The sequence below is a fragment of the Nicotiana sylvestris genome, chromosome 6 (assembly GCF_000393655.2).
Source record: "Nicotiana sylvestris chromosome 6, ASM39365v2, whole genome shotgun sequence".
Classification (NCBI taxonomy): domain Eukaryota; kingdom Viridiplantae; phylum Streptophyta; class Magnoliopsida; order Solanales; family Solanaceae; genus Nicotiana; species Nicotiana sylvestris.
In genome coordinates, this window is record NC_091062.1 from 204971582 (window position 1) to 204992079 (window position 20498).

Here is a 20498-nt window from a genome sequence, read left to right on the forward strand (position 1 = left end):
GCCAGGAAGTTTAATTTATTTCACGTGCCTTGCAGGTCGTGACTCATCATTTAGTACGGGTTAGCGTTTTGCCTATCATCTAAAATCGTTAGTAAAATTTTAACAATTCAAAAATTTAATTTTAAAATATAGATACCTGACCGTGAGTATTCTTCAGAAATAATATCTCTTTAGATGAACAACATTCCAATGTGACGAAAGTATCTTGCCATCCATTATTTCCAGCTCGTATGCTCCTTTACCTGCAATATCATGAATTCTTTAGGGTCCTTCCTATGTTGGATTTAATTTCCCCGAGTTAGCTGCCTTCGTAGATTGAAAATCCTTTTTGAGTACAAAGTCCCCAATTTTGAAGAATCTGAGGCGTGCTTTTTGGTTGTAGTATCGTTCTATGACCTACTTTTGTGCTGCCATTCTTATTAGTGCAGCTTCTCTTCTTCCTTCAAGTAAATCAAGATTTACACGCATTCCCTCATCATTAGATTCTTCTGTCGACTCTGTGAATCATGTACTCGGTTCTCCTATCTCAACTGGAATTAAAGCTTCAGCTCCATAAACTAATGAATATGGTGTTTCTCATGTAATTATTTTTGCTGTTGTGCTATATGCCCATAAAACACCAGGTATCACTTCTGGCCAATTACCTTTGTATTCCTCTAAATGTTTCTTTAAATTGTTGATAATGACTTTGTTTGTTGACTCAGCTGGCCCATTACCCACCGGATGATAAGGTGTGGATGTAATCCTTTTGATTTGCCAACTTTGAAAGAACTCTATAATTTGAGCGCCTATAAACTGAGGGCCATTATCACACACGATTTCCTTTGGCACACCGAATCGGCATATGATATTATGCCAAATGAAATCTCTAACTTTCTTTTCTCGCACATGTTTGAATGCTCCTGCCTCCACCCATTTAGTAAAATAATCAGTGATTATGAGGAAAAATTTTACCTGGCCTTTTGCTTGTGGTAGTGGACCCACGATATCCATCCCCCACTTCATAAATGGCCACAGTGCAATCACCGGATGTAGTAACTCCACAGGCCTATGCATATTATTACCGTACCTTTGGCATTTATCACATTTAGCCACGAAACTTTCCGCATCTTTTTTCATTTTGGGCCAATAATAACCTGCCACAATTAAGGTTCTTACCAATGACCTTCCTCCTGCGTGATTCCCACAATGCCCCTCGTGTATTTCTCTCATTACATATTCCTTCTGAGAAGGTCTGAGGCATCTTGCTAACGGACCACCGAACATTTTTCGGTAAAGATTGCCTTGCTTTAAGCAATACCGAGTAGCCTTTTTTTGAAGCGCATGAGCTTTTTTCTTATCTTCAGGGACGGTACCATATTGCAAAAAAGCAACAATCTTGTTCCTCTATCCCAAGTTAAGTTATTAAAATTTACTTCATTCTTATCGAGGTCGAGAACTGAATGAAATAACTGAATAACTGAAGCATTTTCATTGCTTGCCAGGTCTACCGCAGATGCAAGATTAGCTAGGGCGTCAGCTTCAACATTTTCATCCCTTGGTATTAGTGTTACTTTCCAGGTTTGAAATTGCTTTATCAAATCCCATACCTTCGCTAAGTATTGTTGCATCCTTACTTCCTTGGCCGTATAAGTTCCCAACATTTGATTAACTACGAGTTGTGAATCGCTTTTGATTATAATCTGATTTATGCCGAGTTCTAGTGCCAGTTCTAAACCTGCAATCACAGCTTCATACTCTGCCTTATTATTAGTTATAGAATGACATTTTATGACTTGTCGAATAGTTTCACCCGTAGGTGGTACCAAAACAATCCCCAAACCAGCACCCTTTACGTTAGATGAACCATCAGTAAACAAGGTCCAAGTTCCTAGGTTAGCTCCATTGAACACCTGCAACTCTTTTTCTGCTTCTAATTGCCTCCCTTGACTAAAATCAACAATGAAATCAGCTAACACTTGAGATTTTATAGCAGTTCTAGGTTGGTAAGTGATATCATATTCACTTAATTCTATGGCCCACTTAGCTAACCTACCTAACAATTCATGCTTATGTAATATATTGCATAACGGATAAGCAGTTACTACAACAATAGTATGACATTAAAAATAAGGCCTTAATTTTCTAGATGCCATGATTAATGCAAGTGCAAGCTTTTCCAACTGAGGGTACCGTGTTTCTGCATCTAACAAAGATTTGCTAACATAATAGATCGAAGATTATTTATCTTGGTCCTCATGGACTAAAACAACACTTACCGCTACTTCTGAAATAACAAGGTAGATGAACAGTCTTTCCCCAGCCTTTGATTTTGCGAGCAATGGTGGATTTGATAAATATGTCTTTAAATTTTTGAGTGCCTGCTGACATTCCTCATTCCATTCAAAGTGATCTTGCTTTTTAAGAGCTGAAAAGAATTTAAAACACATTTCTGATGATTTAGAAATGAATCTTCCCAAGGCTGCAATTCTTCCTGTCAACCTCTGCACTTCTTTTTTGCTTGAAAGAATATCAGGAATTTCTTCAATGGCCTTAATCTGTGTGGGATTCACTTAAATACCACGGTTAGAAATAAGAAAACCCAAAAACTTACCTGACGCGACACCAAATGCATATTTCTCCGGATTTAAAATAAATCTTGTCCTAAAGATTCTTTTCCATTACCACATATAGATCAGCTAATTGATGCTACTGCAAGGCATGAACTATTAAGTTTTTTAGATGCATATTCAGGGTACAATTAGATCAAAATGGATCTGGTAGATGAGGAAAAAACTTCATTCATAATAGACAGGGGGACTTACTATTATAAAGTAATGCCTTTTGGTCTCAAAAATACTGGTGCAACATATCAAAGGCTGGTTACTAAAATGTTTCAAGAACATCTGGGAAAAACCATGGAGGTTTATATAGACGATATGCTCGTTAAAACTCAGCATTCGAAAGATCATATATCACACTTGTCTGACATATTTCAGATTTTACGCAAATTTAATATGATCTGTGTAATCCACACAAACTCACCACTTACCATTCTTCTTTGGAACTACGACAGTATTGGCTAACCAATTAGGATACTTTACCTTGCGGATAGATCCAATCTTTAGCAATTTTTGAACCTTTTCTTGAATCACCTGATTCTTGAAAGTTCCTTGCTTTTTTTTTTGTTTGACATGAGGGTACGTTGGGTCTTCATTCAATTTGTGAGTCATTACCTCCGGTGGTATTCCTGTTATGTCAGAGTGGGACCAAGCAAAACAGTCCATGTTAGTTTTCAAAAATTCAATTAACTTACCTCTCATGCCTTGACTTAGATTAGCCCCTACGTAGACTTTCTTATCAGGCCATTGTTCAAATAACATCACAGCCTCCAGTTCTTCAATTGTTGTTTTGATATTTTCGTTTTCTTCTGGTTCTTGAATGGTATCAGGCCTTGAATCTGTCCACCCTTGTTCAGTTGAGGTTTGTGATGTGGTGCCCTCAACTGTCTTCTGTGATTGCTATTTTCTTCTTTTTTCGTACTTGAATCTACTACAGAATTGATGCTCTTGGATGTAAGTTGATCCCCACAGATTTGACATATTCCCCACGGTGATGGAAATTTAATAACTTGATGCAAAGTTGAAGGAACGACATTCATTTCATGGATCCATGGTCTCCCAAGGATCATATTGTAAGACATCTCCATATCTACTACTTGAAATGTTGTATCTTTGACAACTCCTTCTGCGAATGTAGTGAGTGTTACCTCTCCTTTCGTCACAACACTAGAATTGTTAAATCCAGATAAAGTATGCGCCTTTGGTATTAATTATCCTCAGCTTGCATCTCACGTAATACTCTTAGCAAAATAATGTTCACAGAACTACCTGGATCAATCAAAACTCGTTTCACATTAGTATCATGTACAATTAAAGATATTACCAAGGCATCGTTATGAGGAGATAATACGCCATCCGCGTCAGTGTCATCAAATGTAATGTTGTCTTCCTCTAATACATGTCGCACCCGTTTCCCTTGGATAATTGTGACTTTGGAAATTTTATTAGTTGCAGTGTACGTTACGTCATTGATGTCTTCAGCCCCGCTTATAACATTGACGGTCCTTTTTGGAGAAAGTGGTTTAGGGGGTTCTTGCCTATTCTTCATGTAAGCTTGCTTACCTTTCTCACTGAATAACTTGGTGAGATACCCTTGTTTTAATAAATGATCAACTTCAATTTGTAAAAATCTACAGTCTGTTGTTTTATGCCCGTAATCATTATGAAACTCACACCAATGATCAGGGTTGCACCTGTTTGGATTCGATCTTATCTCTTTTGGCCACCGTACCTTGTCACCCATGCTTCTCAAAACAGCTACGAGCTCGGAAGTGCTCACATTGAAATTGTAACTACCAAATCTCTCCTACAAATTTCTATCATCATCCCGTGACTCATGAGTGTTTCAGTCATTCCTAAATCTTGATGAAGAGCCTGACTCTCTATTCCTTGATCTGTGATCATACCTTTGATTGTCCTGTTTTGACCGTGAATTTTTCCCGCAGGTCCCATGTATGGCTCGTACCTATTTTTACCTGGACCTCTTTTTGGTTTCCGCCCGTCTCGAACTTACTTTTTCTTCTTTTTGGGATCGTGGAATAATATCTTCTTCTATCCTTAGCTTCGTGCTATACCTGTTGTAAACGTCATCCATGTTGTAGCTGGGAATTCACGAAGACTTTCCTTGAGTCGCCTCGTAGCTTCTGAACTCTTTTCATTCAAATTACTTGTGAAAGCTATAACTGCCCAATTATCAGGTACACGTGGTAATGTCATTCTTTCACATTGGAATCTGTCCACAAACTCCCTAAGCAATTCTGAGTTCGCTTGCTTGATCTCAAAAATATCTTTCATTCTTTTTCGACTTTTTGAGCTCCCGAGTGTGCTTTGATGAAAGAATCTGCAAGCTCAGCAAAAGAATTTATAAAATTTTCGGGTAAAAGGGAATACCACGTTAATGCACCCTTGGTGAGTGTTTCACAGAATTTTTTGACTAATACTGATTCAATCTCCTGCTTGGTCAAGTCGTTGCCTTTTACGCCTATTGTGAATGCAGTCACGTGGTCTCGTGTGTATCTTGTTCCATCGTATTTTAGAATATCAGGCATTTTTAATTTCTTTGGAATCAGGAGGGGAGCAACACTTGGCTTCTAGGGTTGTTGCGAGTATTTATCCATATCTATCCCTTTGATTACGGGCGGCGCCCCAGGTATTTGCTTTATGCGGTCACTTTGCTCCTTGAGCTGTTTCTGCAATGTTAGTACTAAATTTTGTAAATCAGAATTGACTAAGTTACGTGGTTCTCCCTTCTGTGATTCGCTGGGGGTTCCACCGCCACCTGAGTTGACAAGCCCGGAACGAGGGTTCTCCAAAGTGTTGCTGTTTGGAGTGGGTGTGGGTAGTGCAGCAGGTAACTGGCTAGCAAAAGCCTCAAGAGCTTTACTGACCTGTGCAACAATTAGTTTCTGCAAAGCTTCAACGATAGCTTCAACATTTTCAAACTGAGTGTTTCCATTAGTATGAAATCCATCAGGAGAGCCTTCACGAGACTGCCGAGGAGAGCCTCGTGGAGAAGAGACCGGGGTTTGATTACCCTGTGGATTTCCCTGAAGTTGTTGGTTTCCTTGAATGTTGTCATTGTTGTTCGACATGGTTGATGCAACAAGGAAAGTTAAGCTCAAAAAGGGTAGATTGTCAGATTTCCGGTAACCGAACCAATTTGATTAACCAAAAAATGAGATTTCGGTTAAAGCTTTAATTTAAAAGAACTCGGGTTACTGATAATCAAAAGTCTATATGAAATAAAGTAATTTGGCTAGCAATATAATCAGAAGAAAAACAAGTAAATCGATATATTCAGATAATATTTTGTGTGTCTTGCAATTGACTCACTCTCTCCCTTTTATAGCTATTTTGGGGATATGCGTTTTGCCTTTGTCATAATAAGGCCATTATGGTCAATTAAATACATTAAATGCTATGTTACATAATCATTGCATTTGGTACAGATTCTCTAACGTTTTTAGTATTTAAGGCTCAATAAATACTGTATCTATACTCCTTTGTAGTGTCAGATTCATTTCCCTTAATTCTTGGACTTAAATAAGTACGAGTGCTGAGTTTTTTACATAACCGCTCGTGCCTCTTCCTTTGCCTCTGCTCGTATCTGTTGCAACTCGTGCCTCTTTGCCAGTTATAACTCTTTGACCAGTTTATGTGTCATGTCACGTCATCTTTACACCACTTTAATATGTAAACTCAATTTTTCCCAATACAGGTGGGTGTTACAATATATAGCATAAAAGAATATTTATATAATGAAATCTTAGTTGAGCTTAATTGGTTTACGTTCGAGATTAATTGTTGATAGTTGTCCGTGAAATAAGTATTGGAAAAAAAATCATTACTCAATTACTCCTTCCGTCAATCTTTTTGACACTTTATTTATCAAATGTCAAATTTGAGCAATTTTATAGGAAAAGTATATACAAAAGATGTTTTTTTTCCCACATTAAAATGACGATTTTTATTTATTTATTTATTTATCAAAGTTCACCCCCATTTTATTTTAGGAAGCGAAAAATGTCAATACTTTTGGACAGAAAGTATAATGCAAACGAAACCACCAGATATATGATATGAAGACTTTAGAAATCGGGAAACAGTAAAATCCCCTTCTTGTTAGTATTATGATGTAACCTAACAACTTGTTTGGATGGTTGTTACCTTATTGTATTGTATCGTATTGTTATTTTAAATACAATATTTATTTTAATTGTTACTTAAATTTTATTATATCGTATCATTAAATTCGTTTTTACGTAACGTCAAAAAGATTCACTTTATGTAACGACGGATTTGGTGTGGTGGCGTCGTTACCTTAATTTTTTCTCTCGTCTTGCCTTTCCTTATAATTATATTTTATCCTTTGTTCTACTTTTTGTATAATATTTCTACTTTGCATCCTATTTTTTCTTAGTAATATTGTAAGTATATTCTTCATATTGTTGGTGCGTAACATCATGAAATAACAACAAACAATACAAGCTACCCAAATGTCATATTCATCAAACAATACAACACAAAATGCAGTATCATAAATATAATACGATATATTATGAAACGACATAGACAACCATCCAAACGAGATGTAATTGACCTATATAAAATTTAACTTTCTATAGGATTAGGCGAATGCTACCATTGCGCAACGTCTGACATTAATTTGGTGGGCAAGAAGTTCGAATTTAAGTTATTTTAGCGATTTTCAAAGTGTGAGTGAACGTTCAAGTGACGAAGAAGATGAAATTGTGTTCCATACTGATATTTTGTAAAGTTTTTAGGATACATATATATGTTGGCCTTGCTAAGATAATATAGTTTTCTTAGTAAAAATAGCACGGGCTAGTCAATTTTTGGACTGGTCATTCAAAAATAGTCAGCATTTGCAAAGTCATTGAAAAATAATCTCTATTTTGCTGTAACACGGAAAATTCCAGCATAATATACTGGAGATCAGTACACCTGTGTATGAACTTCCAGCATATTATGTTGGAACTCCAACACACGGAAAGTTTCAGTATATTATGCTGAACCGGTATATTATACTGGAACTCTAGTGTGTGTATATATATATACTGGAGTTCCAATATACTTATGCTGGAACTCCAATATATATATTATACTGGAGATTGGAGATGAAGTTTATTATACTGGAGTATTTTTTCGGATTTTGTGTAGTGTTTTCGTTTAGATTTATCTTTAAATGAAAAATGGTTAAATTTCGATTACTTTTGAAACTGCGGCTATTTTTGAATGACCACTTATAAGTCTAACTATTTATGAATTTTTCTAAGGGAAAACCTTTTCCCATGGCCCTTTTGAGTTTTCAAAGATAAACCTGCTTAAGACAGTGATTAATATGACCTTTTTAGACTAAGGATTTTTACATGCCTATATACTATTGGAAACTTTATTACCCTCCCTATTCAAGTTTCACTTTAATTACCTCCTATATATAAAATTACCAATTATGTACATTTTTAGGATTTAAGGATAATTAATCAATTCCTATAATCACTCCCCCCAAATTTCTCTCTTTGTATATCCCCACTCCCCCCACGTTTCTCTCTCCACATCCCACCCCCTCCCCTACGTATCTTGCACAAGAGAGCAACAATTTCACCATTGACAACCATTTAAATGTTTTGAAGCTTTGAATTCAAATTTGGATTTTCAAAACATATTATTTGTTTGAATTGGGTGTTGTCGCAAAGAATTAGGATTCTCTCTACGTCTCTCTCTATCTCTCAATTCCTAATTTCAGTAATGTAAAGCAAAGGAAAAGAGAGCAACAATTCCACCATTGACAATCATTAAAAAGCTTTGAAGCTTTGAATTCGAATTTGGATTTTTAAAAATTATTATTTGTTTGGATTGGTTGTTGTTGCAAACAATTGGAAATATGATTTGGAGTTTATATCTCAATTTTGAGGGTGTTTTGGTGAAGATTAGACTTGATTTTGGCTGAATTTCAGATTGAAACTCGAAGAAGAAGACATGACATACATTATACTGCAGAAATTATAGTAAAGTTGTAGTAAAATTATAGAAAAATTATATTCTGTTGTTTATATATATCTTTTTTATTTAAATATTATATTTAAATATTGTATGAAAGTTGAATAATATTGTATAAAAACTATATTTAAGTTGTATGATATTGTAGTTGTATATAGCTGGGCAGAAATAATTTGTGAAAGTTGTGGATAAGTTATAGATAAATTGAATAATATATAATTAATTGTATGAAATTTGTTTTTACTATATATATAAATCGGATACAAAATATACAAAACACATATTGTATAAAAATTGTATAAAAATTATATTTAAGTGGTATGATATTGTAGTTGTATATAAATTGGTATAAATAATGTATGAAAATTATAAATAAATTATAGATAAGTTGTATAATATATAATTATTATGTATATATATTATACTTTTATACTTTTTATTTTTTCCATTAACTTCAACCAAATATTGTCCAAATGCCTTAGTATCCTTGCACCATTAACCTTTGACTAACCTATTTCCATCCGATTTCATGACATCCTTACTACACCCATAACAGTGCAATAAGATATCAGAAAGTTCAAAGCGTGTTGTGAATACTGACAAGTATTTTTTAACTATCAATTCCTTGGTCATATTGTATAGGTTTGGTTTTTGTTATTGGATCATCTTATTCGACATATCTATCCTTTCGTATGACCTAAGTTATTTCTCTAATTCAATGAGGTAAGTAAACAAATCAATAGAAAATTAACTATCCATACTGTTTGAGAACCCTTTCGCCCCAAAATATGCAACATCCATCTCCACTCTTAATTGCGGGGAGGGAAGGGAGTAATAAGGGAAAGAGAGCAGAAAGTGAAGAAAAAATGATAGTGTGCAAGAACTTGTTTAATTCGCTTAACGCTGTAATGTAGAAGACTATAGCGGCTAACTTCAGCATTCTGAACTAACTTATGCTCCACAGATGAACACACACTTAAAGTTTTATCATACACAGAATAATATTGTACATGATGTTAGGGGTTCCTCAATCACAGTTAATCGCAAAATAGTGCTTGTTCAGAAATTCCATTACTGGGGAATAGTAGCTTCTTTTTTTTCTCATTCTCAGCTTCAGTGAATGGGGATGACCAGCTTATTCCTCCCCCCTCCCCCCACAAAAAAAAAAAGTTTTCAAATATTCCTGGAACATATTAGATGTGAGCTAATGCTAACTATAATTCTCTTTGCTATCAGAAAATTCATTCAAGAAACAGTATCATCTTGATTCTTGCCATGGAATAGCTACTTTCTTTCTCTTTTCCTTTTTAAGATGACCAATTCAGTAAATGGAGATCACCACAAGTAATTCCGGTTTCCAAATTAATATATTATAGGAAGGGAGAGAGGAGAGAAAGAAGGAAAGTGTGTAATTAAATTACTTGATTGAAGCCACAAATAATGGATTAAGAGCTTTTTAAGGTGGATTGTATATATTTTGTAAACAAAACTTGTTTATGCCAGGTAATTAGCTAAATATGGACATTAAGAGTAATAAAGTTTCAAATAGCGTATAAATATGAAAAAATCCCGATTAAAGTTGTTAAAATCTAGTTGTATCAAAAGTTGTTATTAGACCCAGTTTGAAAATCTAGTTGTATGTTCTAATGTCTAGATCAATTAGATCACCCCTTTAACGTTTAGTTATGGAGATTCTGGTCCTTACAACTGATTTCACAAGGTTGTCTAGACAAATACACCAATAATTTATAATTTAATATTACATTAATATTGTTGGGTCCAAGCGTTGATTCTTTTTTTCTTTTCTAACTACATACAAAGATTCTTAGGTCATAAACATTGTATTCTTCGTAACATTTGTAACATAGGCCATAGTTTAAAACCAATTTAAAATTTTTTGAATTGTATATTTGATCGCTAGATCAAGTATATCAAACTCGTTTGACGTTCAAGAAAGGAATTGTGGTCCAAAAATAATTTGTGCTTTCTTTTAAGAATGGGTCCAAAAATATTGTTATTTGCTCATTCTCTACGCATTATTGGTATAGCCAGAGATGGATTTAGGATTTGTTGGTGGCGGGTGTCACCATGATTTTCTTTAATGTAAACTTTGTAATAATTAATATAGAGCTTGTTCGGAACGCTTGTTCGGTTCATTTTTTTTAGTTTATTCGGGCAATTTAATAGGAATTTTTTATTTGCAAATATGAAAATTATATCTCTATCTCCTACACTACTTGTGAGATTTCACAGGATATTTTGTTGTTATATGAAAATTACATCAAACATCAAGAAGCAAATGTAATTAACATTTTAAAAAAGGAATCACACATTTATTATTAACAATACAAGTAAAATCAATATTTTCACTAGGGAACTACATCTTTTTGTATGCTAAAAATAAATTTTCACAAGTAAAATAACATCTTCAAAAGTGAATTTCACCAATCAAAATAAGAAAAATAATAAAAAATATATCCAATAGATGCAGAATTAGATAAACAACAAAATCCCAAAAATTAAAATAAAAAATCTCATATTTTTCTAGGCAATACTTGCAAAATATTCATCATAACTTAATAGTAAAGAGATTTAAGTTGTATTTAACAATTATAGAATAGCACAAATTTTTATGTTATAATTAAAAGAAATTATAAAAATTAAATTTGATCTCAATCCAAAATTTCTATCAAGACCCAAGTTTTTTGATTTTGAAAGGAAAAAATTAAATGATTTGAGATTAAGGGAAATGCTTTATTTTATGAAATTTTAAATTTTGGAGGCTCTTTTTTGAGTGTTCTTGTTAAAGATCACAGATAAAATAATAGAATATAGGAAAAAAAAATAAAAAAATAATGAACGAAAAATAGGAAATTAGGAAGCAGCCAATAAGAAAAATGATTGGGACAAAGGAAATAAAAAGCACACGAAAAGAGGAAGTCAGATAAGGTTCAAGATAAATTCGAACTTGAATTTTACACACGAGAAAAACTTTCCAAAAGGTCTACCAGCCATGGCACCTTTGTTTAGTCTGCAACTGGGGGTGGCGGGATCAAATATTTAACCTAGCTTAAAAAATTTTCTACATAAATATATAATAATTTTACCAACATAGGGGGTGCCATACCACCCCCACCTTAAAGGGTGGATCCGCCACTAGGTATAGCCATACTATATAAAATTAGCAATCAAACATTTTACCTAATAATAAATGGTTAATGATAAGATCCTCTGAACAATAGGTTTTGGACTTTGTAGTTTGCATTGTATATTGATGTTTTTAGATATCAAATCCATTCGCAAATAATGTCCGAGTGAGTAATTATGTAACGACCCGGTCGATCGTTTCGAGAGTTGTAGCCCCATTCCCTTATTTTTCTGCTTTCTGTATGTTCTTCAGCTGTATTCTGACTTACCAGGTTAGTTGGATGGGGTCTGGTATAATTTCAGAATGAATTAAGACACTTAGTCTCTTGTTTGAAGTTTAAATTGGAAAAGCTAACCAGATGTTGATTTATGTGTAAACGACCTCGGATTTGAATTTCAATAGTTCTGTTAGCTCCGTTAAGTGATTTTGGACTTCGGAGCGCATCCGGATGGTGTTTTGGAGGTCCATAGTAGAATTAGGTTTGAATTGACAAAAGTTGGAATTTTGGTGAATTTGAACGACAATGAAAATTTTAATATCGGGGTCAGAATTGAGTTCCGGGAATTGAAGTAGGTTTGTGGTGTCATTTATGACTTGTGTGCAAAATTTGAGGTCAATCGGGCATAATTTGATAGATTTTGACGTCGTTTGTGAAATTTGGAAGTTTCGAAGTTCATTAGGCTTGAATCCGTGTGTAATTCGTGTTTTGATGTTGTTTGAGGTAGTTTGAGAATTCGACTAAGTTTGTATCAGGTTATAAAACTTGTTGGTATATTTGGTTGAGGTCCTGAGGGCCTCGGGGTGATTTCGGGTGGTTAACGACTTGGATTGAGTTGAAGAATGCAGCTGAAGTGCTGCTAGTTCTGGTGTTTTCACACCTGCGGTGAGGAGCCAGCATGTGCGGCCCCGCAGAAGCGAAGACGAGGTCGCAAATGCGGGCAATGTGGGTTGGACCGGAAGCGCAAGTGCGAGGTTAGGAGCGCATCCGCGCAACTGCAGATGCGGAAGGGGAGACGCAGATGCGGAAAAGAGCCTGAGAAGGGAGGATCACAGAAGCATGTAGGGCCCGCAGTTGCGAATATGTGACCGCAGATTTGGAATCTTGGAGATTAAGTGGGATCCACACCCATGATGGAATTTTTGCAAATGCGGCGTTGCAGATGCGATAGGAGGCCTGCATGTGCGGTTTTGCTAGGCAGAAACTATAAATAGAGGACTTCGAGATTTTTTCACCATTTTCATCATTTGTAAGCTCGAATTCTGGAAATATTTAGAGGGATTTCAAAGCAATCACTGAGGTAAGTTCCTTGTGCCTATCTATCTTTAATAATGGTGTTTTCCCACTGATGTTACACCTAATTAGTGAGATTTCGAAGTGAAATTTGGGAGTTTAGGGCTTGAGAATTGGAGAACATTCTTTGGAATTTTGGATGAACAAATGGTGTTGGATTTTGATAAATTTAGTATGGTTAGACTCGTAAGTGAATGGACTTTCGGGTTTGTGACTTTTGTTGGATTTCGAGACGTGGGCCCCCCGGGTTTGAGCCGATTTCAGATTTTGAGTCTAATTTAGTAGTTTTCTTATGGAATTGACCCCTTTAGCCAATATTAATTATATTGTACCGTTTGTGGCTAGATTTGGGATGTTTGGGGACCGATTTGAGAGGCAAAGACATTGCGGAGTAGAGATTTACTCGGATTGAAGTAAGTAACAATTATAAGTTTGGTCGTGAGGATATGAAACCCCTGATTTTGTGTTATGTGATTATTTTGGAGGTGATGCACATGCTAGGTGACGGGCGTGTGGGCGTGCACGAAGGGATTGTGACTTGGTCTGTCCCGTAGAAACGGTAGAGTAGAACAACTTGCTGTTAGCTATCTGCTCACTACGTGTTATAGAAATTGACTGTAAATCATGTTAGAAACCATGTTTAGGCTATGTGTTGGTACTGTTGGGTCCCACAGAGGTCGTGTTACATGTTGAATTGTCTGCTAAATGCTATTCGTATTCAATCGTAGTTTTTAATCACATATCATATCTCAATCTCTGTTATTCTATTTGATGCATCATATTATTGCCGTTTGGGCTGGTTTTCCTTCTTTTTGAGAGCCCGAGAGACTAGAGAGATTGATGACTGAGTCAGGCCGAGGGCTTGATAGTAAGGATATATATATATGTATATATATATGGGATCGGGCTGCACGCCGCTACATGTTTTACTGATTTATGCCATGATTGGCTTGTTATAGCGCTTGGGCTGAAGGAGCCCTTTTGGAGTCTGTACACACCCCTAGCGAGCGCAGGTACCTACTAAGTGCGAGTGCCGAGTGCCGAGTGCTAAGCGATCGTGAGGAATGAGTGACTGTGAGGAAAGAATGATTGTGAGGTTGGAGTGAATGAGAGGACTGAGTGATGATTGCCTGAGAGGCTGTTTATGATTTCATTATTTATGCACCTAGTTGCCTTATATCATTATTTTGAAAACTGCTGAAAGATATCTTATCCTATTTTTACTTGAACTTGACTTAAACAAACTAATTTGACTTAAATTCCAAATTGAAAGCATGCCTATCCTTTATTGAAACTTCTGAGATGAACTGTATTTGTATAACTCGTCACTACTTCTCAGTTCCTTATTTATTTCTGTTACTTACCGAGTTGGTATACTCACGTTAGTCCCTGCACCTTGTGTGCAGATCCAGGTGTGACCGGACACGGAGGTCATGAAGCTGGTGCGCGGTCGATTTCCGGAGATTTACAAGGTAGCTGTCGGCATTCGCAGACCTTGTGCTCCTTCTTTATTATCTATCTTTTCTGTATTGATATTTAGACGCAGACTATCGTAAACACTCTCTTTAGATTGAAAGTCTAGTTGGTCATGACTTAGTGACACCCGATGTTTGGGGCTTCCACATTTTATTTTGAGTTTAATTCCTGTTTTTATGAAAATTCTGTAATAAAAAGACTTTTGATTTATATTTTAATGAAATATCGAAGTATTTTGAAAGTCGGCTTGCCTAGTATTACCGATAGACATCATCACGACAGGTTAGAGTTTAGGGTCGTGACAAATTAATTTCGAAAACAATTGACTAGAAAGAGAAATTGTGTTTAAAAAGTACATGAATCCTTTTCGTAATAAAGATTAATGAATGCATTAAGGTACACCAATAACTATCAGCCCCCCCTCCCCAGGTCATTTAACATAAACGAACTCCAATAAAAAGAATTTCAATCATTTACTTAAGTTTACATTATTTTCCACATCAATCTACGTATGGCGTTTCTGGTCCCCTCACGACGAAGGCGTTCAATTTTTTCTTAATTATAAAAAACAATTAACTACTATACATCCATAATATAGCATCGTTTTACACTGTTATGTAAAACCGTCCATAAATATTAGAATTAATAATCTTAAAAATTAGATATGGTACCTACTATAACAAGTGAAGTTGAGATTAGAAATTTAGAATACTGAGAAAAAAGGGCAGTTCGATGTATTAAATTTCCGTTACGCACGGGATCAAAGGAAGAACAGGATCACAAGATATAGAAAAATACTCCATAAATAAAGTTTTTTTTTTGAAAAACAAATAAGTAACTAAGAGCTCGTTTAGATTAGCTGATTTGAAGTAGTTGATGAGCATTAGGTGCTGAAAAACACTTTTAAGTGCTGAAACTGATTTAATAAATAAACAATTACGTGTTTGAATAAGAGTGCTGAAGTTGATAATAATGTGCTGCAGTATTTGATAAAAAAGTGTTGATAAGCTCTTGTTTATGTTAAAATGACTTTTATAACCTTAGAACTGTTTACACTTATAAGGGCGTAAATTCTTCGAAATTTAGATTCCAGATCGATTCAAATACAATATTCTATTTGTCATTTTATTTTTAATACAAATGTGATTAGATAAGATAATTTTTATGATAAATATAATTTATTTTGTGATAATCATATAATAATAAGTTATAATAATTAATAAATTGACAAAAGTTTTCCAGTAAAAAAATAAACCTAAATAGCATAAAATATTTGAAGAGAAATTCTGTCTTCATCACCAAAACACTTAGAAAGCAATACACCAAAAATTTGATATGTCCCCGTTTATTACATACAGTTCAAAGATTAATATACAATCACATAAATACAAATTTGCAAAGGAACAAAGAATTTATTTACCTCAAATAGTCAATGAGAATTGCAGACTTGAAGAGACCCGGTTTAGGTTGAAAAATACGTGAGGTAGTGAGTATCAATGTAGGAGTTTGTTTTGAAAAGGAATATTTTAGGGATAATAAAATAATAAAAATCTTAGTCAAACTTAAAGTGCTTATAAGCTAAAAATTTATAAGCTGGGGATGATCAATTTATGACTTTTGGCTTATAAGCACTTTTAACTTTACCAAAATATGTAAATAAGCCAAAAAATACTTATAAACTTAGCCAAATATATAGTAAAAGAAATTATCAACAACACCTACCGCCCACCCCGTCCGAGATGTGTCAAAAAAGAAATTCAATGTCAAAATTGTATGTGAGAGGCCTTCTTTGTACCGTCACTTAGTTCACCCGTTGAGAGGGTATAGCTGACAATCGAATAAATAAAAAGATTGGAGCTTTTACCAATTTCATATAATGGATTGTGACAAAAATGATTTAAAAATAATTTAGGATATGTTAGTTTTAAATAAAACCATGTAATCCAAGTAGTGATAAAATCACAGAAACCAAAAGGAAAACTAGAATTTTTTTTAGAAATTTATGGGTTCTTTAACAGCTTCACCACAATTACTAGTAGTAGACTTCAATAATGAAGAACTAAGGCCAGGCACAGCCACTTGGGAATTTACATGTAAAGATATCAGGTTTGCCTTTGAAAACCATGGCTGCTTTATAGCACTTTATGATAAAATCTCACCCCAACTTCAAAAATCCATTTTTCAAGCTTCCCAACAGTTATTTGAGCTTCCTTTAGAGAAAAAAATTCTAAACACAAATGAAAAACCCTACCATGGCTATGTTGGTCAAATTCCATTTCTACCTAATCATGAAGCCTTTGGTATTGACTATGCAACTACTTCTCAAGGTATTCAAAGCTTTTCCAACCTCATGTGGCCTCAAGGAAACGACTTTTTTAGGTAAGGGAATTCAGAATTTAAATTTATTGGGTTCAAAATACGCGTGACATATTTATACCATGTAGCGCATCTTTAAAACTTCTTTTGGCATACACACACAGTGGTGGAGCCAGCCTTTGGACTACGGATTCTGCCAAACCTAGTAGTTTTGGTCTATACATTATATTTATCTTAAGAAAATTTATTGAATATGCATAAATTATTAATTTAGAATCCAATAACTTAAAAGATTAGAATTTTGAACCTACAAGTTTTAAATCCTAGCTCCGGTTCTGTACGCACATATATTGTTCGATATCACATACCTTTCTTGAGTGAAGGGTCTACCGGAATAATCTCTCTATCTTCACGAGCCAGGGCGTAAGATCTACGTATACATTTCACTTCTCCAGCCCCACTTATGGGACCGTACCGGATATATTATTGTTTTTGTTGTACATATATTGTTCGATATGAAATCACTGGATTCAGTTGAACTCATTCTAGATACGTCTCTAATCACGACTTTAGACGTCGATATACACTTAGAAAATAATTTATTTTTTGATTTTTTGCCTTTGTTATAGTGAGAATTCATTGACGTTTTCAAAGATTGTGGCGGAGTTGGATCAGAAAGTTGTAAGAATGCTATTTGAAAGCTATGGAATAGAGAAAAACTGTGAATCATACCTTGAATCAACCACGTATCTACTTCGATACCTGAAATATGACGCTCCAAATACAAAGGAAAATAGTATGGTTTTCCCCCCACATACTGATAAAACATTCACGACCGTACTATATCAAAATCACATTTCAGGCTTGGAAATTCAAACTCGAGATGGACAATGGTTAACTCTGGATTTCCCACCTTCTTCTTTTGTAGTCATGGCGGGTGAAGCATTCAGAGTAAACTTTAAACTTTCTCGCGACCTTATATATTTCTATTTACTGTCAGTGTATAGAAGTTAAACTTTTTTAATATTATTACAGGGGTGGAGCAATGATCGCGTTCTTACGCCTGTCCACAAGGTGATTATGGATATAAGTGGGAATGAAACAAGATACACTGTTGGAATATTTACTTTTCTAAAGGATAATAAAATGATAGAAGTAGCAGAAGAACTAGTTGATGAAGAACATCCATTGCAGTTTCAGCCATTTGTTCATATAGATTTGATCAAGTTTTTTGACACAGAACGTGGTCGGAGATCGCAGAATTTAGTCAAAGACTTTTGTGGTGTTTGATAATCACGTTTAATTAATTACTACTAAATAATATCCTAGCTATTTTCCATGTAATTTCTGTCTGCTCTTGTCTCTTTAATTTTTGTATTTCCGCCGATTAATTTACTTCTTCTGTTGCTTGTGTGTATAATGAATCCAATAACATATTGTACGTGATATATTGTTGTGCAATTTGTTCTCTTTTTTAGATGATGAATATTGTTTGCTAATTTTTTAAAATTTCGTGAGAATTAATACTGATGAAAAACACCTTAATTTTTAATCTGCATGTTAGATCTTACTACTACTACTCCTCTCCAAAAGCCTAGTGTGCTCAGAGGAATTTCTTTCACGCTCTAATTAAGTGACGAAAAGACAATTTGTTGACCTTTTTTTTTTCTTTACAAACAAAATAGTCACCTATTCTGGTGCGTTTGGAGTCGAAGTCTAAGGGAAATAAATAAAATCGCATTCATGAATAGGGGTGTGCATTCGATTTATCGATTCGATTTTGACCCTTATCGATAATTACTTATTGATTATCGATTTGTACATATGCTTATCGTTATCGTTTCAATAAGGTTTCAATTTTTTCGATTTCGATTTATCGATTTTTGGGGCTTATCGATTCGGTTATCGATTACACCAATAAAAAAATTTACGGGATTCCACGGAAAGTATATCGCTACAAACACACCTAACTAATATGGACAAAAGGAAGCTAAAATAAGAAGAGCACCGTTTATAACATAAAAATTGTGTCAACAAGCACATGCAACGAAATTAAAGTAAGGGATCAAATGTATACCACCAACACTCCAATGGTATAAACAAACAAAAAATCAAAATACATCATCACGGCTAATTCTATTTTCCATTAATTTGAACTTCATTCCCTTGAACTTTAAATATGATCATTCCTTAAATGTGGTAGAGGAAATAATAGGGTTAGGGACTTAGGGTAAAGGAAAGGGTATTATAGAATAAGGGTAAAAAAAATTAAAAAAATTTAAATTTTTTTTAAAAAAAAATTAAAAAAGAAATTACTGTAGCTTATCGGTTTATCGATAAACCGATAATCGAAGAGGACAAAATCGAAATCGAAATCGATAAATCGATAAGGAAAATTTTGAAATCGAAATCGAAATCGATAAACCGATAACAAATAATCGATTTGATTTATCGATAAACCGATTCGAATGCACACCCCTATTCATGAATTGCGATGTACAAGTCAAATTTATTAATTTATTATACAAAATAAGAATCTGCGAGCATCTCGAAGGAATCTATTGAGTGCTCAGGTAGAAGTGAATAACATGTCAAGGCCCCTTTGTGAGGGTCTCCCTGAACTTCTTCAACAAGACTGACTTAATCTCGTGCGGAGCTAAGTCATTTATTTTCACCACCATTGTGTAGGTGGTGAGGTGCTCCTGAGGATCCAAAGTCCCATAATATTTTAGCACGTCTGCCATTTTGAACTGCTTTGGAATTAACTCCGGTGCCATGCTCGGTTTGAAATGTAACTAGTGTATTTATTTGAGTCCAGTCCTTTCAACACTGGCGGTGCGCCCGTGCTTTTGTCCATTCAGGCATTTATTTCCCTCATAAACCGCATTAGTTTGGTTTTAAAAGGGATTATTCTCATTATTGTTACCACATGCGTTGTTGTTCCCCCTGTCTCCGTCGAAGCCGACTTCACCCTTCGGGGTGTTGTTATCAACCCTTTGTACTGTTTGGTATGCGGGAGCACCAGGAGGAATTAGACCTCTTCCATACGCGTTATTGGAAGCACCCGAAAACGCTTGTCTCAACCCTGTCATGACCTGATCTGTCGCGAGAGATGACCCATAATAGCCTTTTGTTGTTCCCTTAGGATTCTCATCGTTTCCGCAACATGCTCGTCTTCAACATCATCAGTAGTTGCCTCCTGAATGTGTCATGGATATTGGACGCCATGGACCAGCGTGGCTACATCCTCCTCGTTGCGGGTATCACTGATTGAATCTTCGTGTTGAGGCTGATTTCCTTGGACCTCAACCTTTTGTGCGATGCTGACATTGTTATAGGCCAATTTTTTACGATTTTTCGCTAAGAGACAAAGAATTAACATGTAGTAATAGATGCAAGGATCAATTCAATTACACAACATAACTGTCTAAGCTCCATAATGAGTGCAAATAGTACAATTGAATTTGATGTGGTTTATAGACAAGTAAATCGATTCGATTCCAAAATAATAAATAAATTAAATGAAATGCAAGACTTAGCATTGAAATCGAGATAAAACAAAAAATATCTTGGTCCCGGGAGCAGAGATTCTGAAGGCAGTAATCAAAATATCAATAGACAAGAAATAAAGATTATTGAGCTTTAG

General features: G+C 34.9%; 3 protein-coding genes across 3 annotated transcripts; 1 reads left to right on the forward strand and 2 right to left on the reverse strand.

Annotated features, from left to right (window-relative positions):
* Positions 1 to 576: 576 nt before the first annotated feature.
* Positions 577 to 3266, reverse strand: LOC138871958 (uncharacterized). Its single transcript, XM_070149885.1, has 3 exons — positions 3032 to 3266; positions 1482 to 2035; positions 577 to 1386 (listed from the first exon to the last, which is right to left on the reverse strand). The coding sequence occupies exons 1-3, from the start codon at positions 3264 to 3266 to the stop codon at positions 577 to 579; spliced, it is 1599 nt and encodes a 532-aa protein (XP_070005986.1).
* Positions 3267 to 3807: 541 nt separating this feature from the next.
* On the reverse strand, positions 3808 to 4344 carry LOC138871959 (uncharacterized). Its single transcript, XM_070149886.1, has one exon. The coding sequence runs from the start codon at positions 4342 to 4344 to the stop codon at positions 3808 to 3810; it is 537 nt and encodes a 178-aa protein (XP_070005987.1).
* Positions 4345 to 16508: 12164 nt separating this feature from the next.
* On the forward strand, positions 16509 to 18298 carry LOC104245705 (probable 2-oxoglutarate-dependent dioxygenase AOP1). The gene is made up of 3 exons (XM_009801359.2): positions 16509 to 16915; positions 17482 to 17803; positions 17888 to 18298. Exons 1-3 carry the CDS (start codon positions 16539 to 16541, stop codon positions 18140 to 18142), a joined length of 954 nt encoding a protein of 317 aa, XP_009799661.1. The 5' UTR covers positions 16509 to 16538; the 3' UTR covers positions 18143 to 18298.
* The last annotated feature ends 2200 nt before the right edge of the window (positions 18299 to 20498 follow it).